Source organism: Cariama cristata, unplaced genomic scaffold (genome assembly GCF_000690535.1).
Source record: "Cariama cristata isolate BGI_N322 unplaced genomic scaffold, ASM69053v1 scaffold33026, whole genome shotgun sequence".
Lineage (NCBI taxonomy): Eukaryota > Metazoa > Chordata > Aves > Cariamiformes > Cariamidae > Cariama > Cariama cristata.
Window position 1 is genome coordinate 22,256 of NW_009623264.1, and position 8,788 is coordinate 31,043.

General features: G+C 51.1%; 1 protein-coding gene across 1 annotated transcript; it reads right to left on the reverse strand.

Annotated features, from left to right (window-relative positions):
• Window positions 1-1,199: 1,199 nt before the first annotated feature.
• On the reverse strand, window positions 1,200-8,783 carry LOC104163614 (rabphilin-3A; the record flags this gene model as incomplete). The annotated part of the gene is made up of 10 exons (XM_009702666.1): window positions 1,200-1,330; window positions 1,697-1,793; window positions 2,352-2,433; window positions 4,180-4,331; window positions 4,526-4,582; window positions 5,097-5,223; window positions 5,833-5,942; window positions 7,126-7,200; window positions 7,579-7,658; window positions 8,750-8,783. Coding segments are annotated over 10 exons (945 nt in total), but the record flags the coding sequence as incomplete, so codon positions are not given.
• Between the last annotated feature and the right edge of the window lie 5 nt (window positions 8,784-8,788).

Below are 8,788 nucleotides of genomic sequence, written 5' to 3' on the forward strand. Positions count from 1 at the left end.
ATGGGGGGGGGGGGGGGACCAAAACAAACCACAAAAACAACAAACCCAATATTTGGAAGACCTCTAACAGTTCCAGCTCATTTCAGTATTTGTGATATTTTAAAGCAATAATCCTTGCACACATCAGCTAGTTGGTGGGAAGTATCTTCTCCCTCGGCTGCCCTCCTGCATGCGGTTCGGCGAACGGTTGGCAGCAGAAGGGCCAGTCTGCGGAGGGCCCCGGGACTGCCCTCGGGGCGCAGCTGGGCACTACGTACGCAGCTAGGACGTGAAGAGGAGGTAGTCACAAGCTTGAAACACGGGTGGGCTCCTACAGCAACGGAGCGTGGGAGGTCCTTGGGCGAAAGGAACCGCACACAGCGGCTTGAAACGAACACGAACCAACCCAAACCTCTGGTTCCTGGCGAGCACAGAGTGGCTCCCTATTTCTCGTTATTGTATTATTGGTGGATCTTCTAAGCAAAGGATGTACTACAATATTGCTCAAGTGTACCCAGTCAGAACTAAAGCTCAAGCAGGTCTCGCAGGATTACATCAGTGACACAGGCTTTAGCCTAATCACAGCAACACAGATACCAGGCTACGGTTACGACCCACACCAAAGCCAAACAGCTTTTTCGTTATTGCAACTGAGGTATCAATATCACACAAGCAGAACGGGTCGATGCTCCGACAGCAACGCTCAACCCTCCCTACGCCGGACGAGGGCACAGCCAGGTCAGTGGCCACGCATCCCGCTGGGAGATAAAGGAGCCACGGGCCGGTGGCGATGGGATGAGCCACATGAGCGGAGGCAGGAGGAACACAGAGCATCACACACACACACAACAGGAAGGCTATCACGGCGTGCGTGAGACTAGTGAGAAAGAGGAACAGTCAGAGGGTAACTATTGCTTGACAAAAATTACACACCAGGATAATTCAATGACCTCTCCCTCCAAAAAAAAAAAAAAAAAAAATAAGAGAAAGAGAAAGAAAACCAAAACACCCAAAGGAAGAGAATATAAAAGATCTGGGTTAGTTTTCAGGTGGAGGTGAGGACAGGGCACAGGGGATGCTTGGAGGAGGCAGAAGAGCATTGCTGCCCTGGGACTAGAGGTGTGTAGCAAGGCATGACTGCGCTGGAAGACGGACATCAGAGATCTACGGGGGCTTGGCAGAGGATGGGTCGTTCGGGGAGGTTCGGGCAGCGGCTCCCTTTAATCACTGGCAACATGATTCTCGTTTTGGAGGGTGTGCCAGCGTTCAATCTTCTTGTCCTTGTTCTTCAAACATTCATACCAGTGTTTCAAGCGCTCCCCCTTAGCCGTAATGCCAAGCTGACAGCCGCCTGGATGAAAGGGAGAAGAAGAGACATCATATTCAGAGATGATGCTGATGTTCCGGTAAATCACTTTCATGGGGACAGACCCCACGTTTGCAGCACTTCTTTCCACCTCCTGGATTTAAAAATCTCATGGTAACAACTAGAGATGCTCTGCCTGCACAGAAGACCCCATGGGATGCAGGAGACGGGGCAGTACAGTGGCTGTACTGTATTTGATGGGCTGACACAAGCACCCAACTTGCATGGTCCCACCTCAAAGCTCAGCTTGGGGTTCCTCACAGGACAGGCGACCTACGCATCCTTCCCGTACAGCGAGCACTACATCGAGCATCAAAACCATACCCCAGGGAGCAGAGACTTTCAGCTCACCGATGTAATCATTTGATTTTCCAATGTCATAATCCCAGACAGAAATGTCCAGTGACTTCTTGGCCAGATCGCTGTGTTTTATATCATAGAAGAACTCCTGCAAAAGGAGAACACCCACATCACACCAAGTGCCCCAGGAAAACACACCCAGAAAACTGCAGTTGAGGAACCGCAAGTGATCTCTCTGTCCAGCCTGCGTTCAAAATCCAGCGGGAGGATATCTAAAATACACCAATAAAGAACAAACGCTCCTTCCCTGCAGCACTTCTCCTCCCAGGACCACAGTATGCTGCACAAACCCTTAAGCTGAGCTCACCCCTTGTATCCAAGTGAGCACTTGGCAGGTGTCCCATCAAAGCAGCACCAGCCCTGGGACCCCCCCAGGGATGCTCGTCCCACCCACACCCCCTGGCCGGGGTGAGATGTGGAGTCAGCAGCACCGCTGGCAGGGAGGTTTCGGTGTGTACGGTGCTGCCCGGCACTGAACTGGTGAGATCTCCCACGGCAAAGTCATTCCTAAAATATTCCTGGGTGCAGAAAGGGGAAAGGAGCCGGAGCAAGGAACTGAACCTCAGCAAGTCTTCCACCTCCTCCACACAACACAGTCATTAGCTAAGCTGATTTAATAACATAAAAAGAATAGCTCCATCCTTACCTCGTTAAACTCAGGATTCAATGTTTTCTTCTTAATCTGCGTCTTGTGCTTGGCCTTTTTTCCCATGTCAGGTTTCAGCCAACTGGGGGCAACAGAAAACAGCTCAAAACTCAAGTGCAAGAACAGTGTGAGCTCATAAGCTAAAAAAAAGAGTGAGGTTTTGGGCTTGAAAAACAAGCAACTGAAGATACTTATTTAAGGCAAAGAAATAGGTTAGCCAGTCTTCCTTCCCACCTTCTAAAATTATCTAAAATAAATGTAAAATGAGTAAAATCCTGAATACTCTTCCTTCCCCTGCCCCGGATTGCCAGATGAGACATGGGAAACCATCAAGTCCTGCTTTGTGCAGAGTGCTGAGCTCAGCAGAAATCTTTCGGGGGGAGCATCTCTTGCTCAGAGCACCTGGGTAACGTTTAGACACCAGAAAGCAGGGAGCCTGCACACCCACTCTTGGTGTCCTTCCAAACCACGCGTTGGTCCCAAGTCTTTTGTCCCCAACCAAGAAATGGTTGTCGGTGTTTTATGGAGCAAAAGAGGGTGAACTCTGGGTTTCGCTGGGGAGGAACCTGCCGAGACTGACAGCGGGGAGCAATGGAAACAGTCAAGGAACGTAGAAAATGAGCAGCTGGGTTGGTCACCAGCAGATGAGGGCAATCGCATGGCTGGTCACCGAGCCTGGCCACTGGAAAACCCAGCCAAGAGTGTGTGAACGCACAGGTGGGGAGAAATACAACAAATAAAGGATAAAATAGCCCGTTAGTGTTTAATACCACACAGACTAGTGTACTCAGCCAAGGTAGGTTCACCTAGAGAATATGGGAAAAATTAGGGACTTAGGCTTTGCAGCCTGGCTGCAGACCCAGAACTAAATTGTAGTGTTGGCATTAATTAGACCGATGTCGGAAGTTAACTTAAAAATGGAAAACCACCATCTTCTGTTTGTGGGAATGGAAAAAATAAAAAAAAAAAAAAAAAAAGAGAGAGAGAGAGACACTGAGAAGGAAAACTACTCAGTTCCACTCAGCTACAAAAAGATGTGCAAATTGTTCAACACGAGAATTATTGGAGGAGCTTTAGGGAGAACAGAGGGTTTTTTTCTGATGGTAAAGAGAAAACAGCAACAAAAACCACAACCGGGAATGACTGCAGGGTCCTCTCCGTGTCGCAGTTTATGAGGTTTGAGTTAAAACAACCTCGTTCCCCAACATTCACAGGAGCCACCCGATGAGCGCTGCTCCCCCATCACCCACCGCTGCAGCCGAGAGCACCGCAGCAAGGCATCGCCAGCACGAACCGCAGCAAACGCCGCTGTCTGTATTAATTAAGCTGATTTGTTTGCAGTGGAGACGTGGCACGGGACAGGGACTGGCACAGCAGGGCGATCCCTGGGCTCCCGGCTACAACCAGCCCGTGGGTTTATGGCGCAGCAAGCCGGGCACATGTTCTTCATCATGCGTCGAGGGACATCAAGCCACCCCTGCCCTGCAGCCATGGTTGGTCAGAGCCGGGGAGAAGGACCTCTGGTCCTCCAGCTCTGCAGCTATGAGGTGGCTGTTGGGTCCCTGCATTTGGGAACCTACGGGGAATGGCTGGACCTGAGGGCTGGGTCAGTCTCACCTAGCTTCAGCCATGGCATGGGCACTACCACCTTGCACAGGCATCGCCGGTGGGCAGCTCACTCCTGTATGGAGGTCTCAAGGTTCTTGGGAAATGTTCTCTCTCCAGTGGTTTTGGAAGGAGCTCTCGGCCCATCAGCTACTGCCCAAGGACAGTGGGTGGCTCCGTGACCACGCGTCACCGCACTAAACCATCCCCAGCTCTGACTTACAGTTTAACAAAAGGGTCTGAGTATCCGTTGGCATCCATAGCTGCTAAATGCACGCAGCGTACGATGCCGACAATCAAGCCGCCCTGCTGGGTGCTGTACATCAGGGACACGAGGATCTTCCCACGCTCCTCCACGTCCCCGCCACGATCTACCTGCAAGAGGAACCAACCAGAGATGGGGACACAGAGGCTGAGCGAGGAAGACTGTCAACTGCAGAGCAGATGAGACAAGATGGATACAAGGGAATCTTGCATCCCCATGACGGTGGGGGATAAAAGGAGGGCTCATACATGAGAGGTGATGGGTGAAACACACATGGAGCATGTTGTCCTCCAAGGACTCTTACCTCCTCTTCGTACAATGCCATCCCACGGGACGAGCCGGTCGTTCCAGCACGCTTCATCTTGGATGGGGAAGGGAAAAAGAGAGACCGTTGTGAGCGACCGCAGCTGGGAGAGGCACCGTCCTACGGCAAAGACAGCCCCGGGAACCCAGCCCAGCTCTTTTGCTGGACTTGGGAGTAGAAGGGGGCTCAGGTACACTCCCCTCCTCCATCAGCCTCCACCTCAGCACCTCACCCACAGCACCGGGGAGCAGAGCTCAGGGACAGAACAACCTGTCCTCTCCTCCAGTGATGTACACCAACATAGGCTGGCATCGCCAGCACATCTGCAGCCACCGGAGAGGTCCCCAGAGTTACTTCCCCTGGATTCCCACCACACTCTTATCTTCTGGCCTTGACGTGCCATATCAGCCCAGACACAGGTGGGAACCCATTTCCTAAAGATGCCAGTGAAGTCATGCACCCACAGCTCTTGGCTGGTTCCAGCTCCAAGCTCACCACTACCTACCTCACATGCCGTTCGTTAGCAACCTCAACGTTAATGGTGGCAGAAAGAAATGTCACAGAAACTCACTGGTATTACTCTCTCCAAGCAGATGTTGAAGTTCTTTTTCTGATTGGCTTTGAGTTTTTTCAAGGAAACTCTCGTTTCTCCAATAAACTCATTGTGGCCAAATTTGTCTTCATCACACACGGAGATCCTGCAGGGAACAGGAAAGGTGAACATCAACCAGGCTGGAGCAGTACCCGACTCCAGAGCACAAAACGACTCCTACAGAGGCACTGCTCAGGGGGTGGACAAAGCAAAGCACCCCCAAAGCCTCCGTCCATCTCGCTCTCCTCTGATCAAAAGCAGTCAGAAAACCAAACTTCTGTTTTGCCAGGCAAACCAACGTTTTTAACAGGTGCTCTGCGGTGGGGCAAGAAATCCAAAGGTGGAAATTTCCCTCCTATAGGAAGGAAAGGAAATTTAGAGACACCCCAATGTTTTGCTGGGAAACTGTCAAATCATGCGCAGATATGCAACATACAAATCTCTATGCTGATAAGAATAATAGTAATGTCAATAATTTAATATTAAATGACAGGGTCAAAATGCCTGCCTTTCTCTTTTTAAAAGGACCATCAAAATCACCATGTTCATGTGAAGCATGCTGATTTTGACCAAAAACTCTGCATTTCCAGGTGCTCTATCAACATCTTTGCTGCCAGGGCCCTCCTGAAGAAGGTTGCCTTGAGATGCTCCGTGCAAGGAGACCCGTGGTCCCCATGCCACCGCACCGCAGGATACCCCAGCTCCTCCAGCTTACCTGAGGGTTTTCCTTTGCATGTCCTCATCTGTGATGCCATGGTAAACCAGGGTCTCATTCCACACAGGATTACGGGTGTTGCGCAGCGTCTTCGTCCTCAGCTTATTTGACTACGGCGTCAAAACAAAACATGGCATAATCACACCCCTGAAACTTCTTCCCACCTAAATTTGGGTTCCTGGCAGAGGAGTGTAAATTAAATGTTCCATCACTTCTGGTTCACAAGAGGTGGTTTGACTGGGCTCTGCAGGACATCACCACTGCCTGCTGATGGTGGTCGCGCTGGTGAGCATCACCGATCCAACAACGTGGACCTTTACGCAAGCACCGGGGACTCAGTTGCCCGCAGTGGCCAGGGCATCCTTCACCGCCCAGTTTTTTTCCACTGTCTGAGGTCTACTCCCTCAAGGAGACTTGTACAAGAAAAAGTTGCACAAGGCAGGGCGTGCAGGGCTTGGGTAACGGCTCTCGTGGTCTAAAGGAGACGATAGCTTGGGAAACGAGAAGCTCTGTCACTTGTTCATGCGTCTTTCACAAACACACGTGCAAAATAAAAAAATTAAAAGAAAGATCAGCAAACCATAGAGCAATAGAAATCAAAGCAATTCCCAAGATGACGACACCTTGAGTTACTCTGTGCAAGCCTGGAAAGTCCACACACATAAAGTAAACCAGCAAATACCAATCCAATGGTTTTATTATCAGTTTTCCCTCATTTTGCACAAAACTGTGCTTCAGGAAAGAGTTTTCAGGCCCTGAGCCCAGAGCCAGCACCCCTTGGGCACTGGGCCAGCAGTGGTCATCCCTTCCACAAAGGTTTCCCCCCTGAGATCAGCTTAGTTGGGCTGAGGATTGAGATTTCCAGGGCTTTCTTTGATGGGGGAAGGAGTCAGAGTTTACCTAATGGTTATTTCTTCACAGCTCTAATAAGAACATGCTGCAGCTTCAAGTGAATAGATCGTTCAAACTCTGGTAATAGATTTCTCTTTTTTTTTAATTTATTTTTTGGTCTGATGTTTTGTGATTCATTAACAGTGTCACCTCCTCCGGAGCTTCCCGCCATCCCTAAGCAAATCCCTGTCTGCAGGATGAGCTGTTCCTCGGGTATGGGAGAACATCTGCAAGCATCATCACTTTTCAGAGATACCTCCTGGGTGAAATAGCAGCAGTGAGCGACTGCGCGGAGAAATCAAGGGCAGAAAGTCTGACGCAAAGAAGGGACCTCAGGGGAGCTTTGAGGAACCTCTGCTCCAGCCCCAGCCCAAAACACACCCAAACCAGGCAAAGCCTCACCTTGCTGGCTCCAGGCAAGAGGTGCAGTTTGACGTAGGGATCCGCCAGGCCGTTTGAGTCCATTGGTTTTAAGCCCTAAAAGACAATAAAGAAAACACGGTGCGTGGATCCTCCTTAAGCAGATCCAAGGAAAAAAAAAAAAAGCTACCCATGAAGAAACTCATCCAGCAAGCCAAGAGCCTCGTTCTCTGCCCCGAGCAGGCGTGGGTGCCACGATGCGTTGAAACATCAGACCCACTTGAGGACAAGCCCCACAGACGTCTCAGACCCACTCGAGGACAAGCCCCGCAGACCTTCCCAGCCAGGTGCAGCAGTGCCAGCGGGGCCGGGCTGGGTCTCCCAGGGGAGCAGCCTCTACCAGCAACCCCACTGCTTCCATCCCATCATACTGGGGGAACTGGGAGCCAGACGGACTTAAATGGGTGAAAGAAGAGGAAAAAGAGGACCGCTTACTTTGGCCTTGATGAGGGTGCAGTGCAGGGAACTGTTCTCCTGGTCATAGAGCAGGCTGAACTCCAGTGCTCCCAGCGTAGCTGACGGCGAGAGAGAGGAGGAGGAGTTGGAAATAGGACCCTGTTAAAACCCCAGCCAATAACTATGTTTAATCAGCCCCGATTAGTAATAATTAGAAAGATTTGCGGTTCGGATGTAAAAGCCATTTAATGCACGTCAGAGACTGTGCTGGCATCAGCCAAACGGCCACACACAAATCCAGCAAGGTTCATGAGCTCTGGTCATCGGAGCTTTACAAAGGCGGTACTGTCCAGGGAGGGCAGTTTGGGGCTTTTGAGCTGAGTTTAATATTCAGCAGACAAAGAAGGATGTAACCCTACAAACCCTTCTCAGGGCAATGTCACCCCAGGACCACCCTGAGAAGGTGTTTCAGCTTGGGTGGCCAACATCTCCTCCCAAGGCTTGGGGCTTGGCATTCTGTTCCCATTTTGACTTGTTGGAAACCAGCTTGTGGTTATCTTCACATGCTTACCAGGAAAAAATTACAGAGATGAAGAGTTAGCACAGAACCTCAGCTGGGTCCATCTGCTCCCAACCCAGCACGATTTCTGCACCCGCGCCTGGCCTGGAGCGGCTCTTCCCGTCCTGGGTGGGAACGGGCTGGACAGGTGGGGCACGGCCTTGCCATGGATGCTTGCCCTCATGCAGCAAATTCCCTCATTAGGGGAGCAAAAAGACTGAACACGGAGATCTCACAGTGTAAAGGTACCAAAGCCACCAAGCCTTTCCTACAGACAGGTCCGGTGGCATTTCTCACAGCAAAGGAGGCTCTGATGGAAAGAGGCAGCTGCCTTCGGGACTTGAATTTGGAAATGGGAAGGTGGTGGGAGCACAGAGCCTAAACCAGCACTCATCGGAGCTCAAGTCATTTGATGCAAAACGGACGGAAGATGCCAGGAGCTGCGCTGAACTGGCTGGGCAGGGACAGCCTGCGAGACCCTGCCCCAGCTCCCAGCCCCGCAGGATCCAGCATTCCCCAAGGACTTTCCCCGCAAGAGACCCAACACCTTAGGGTGTGAGTCACGGTCCTGCAGCAACACCTTCCTCAAAATTCTGGATTTCCCGAAGACACCGCTCCCTCCCCTCCAGCCAGACACCCCCGGGTACGTACTGCCTTCATCAGAGTCATAGCTGTTGGCATCCTCCTCCT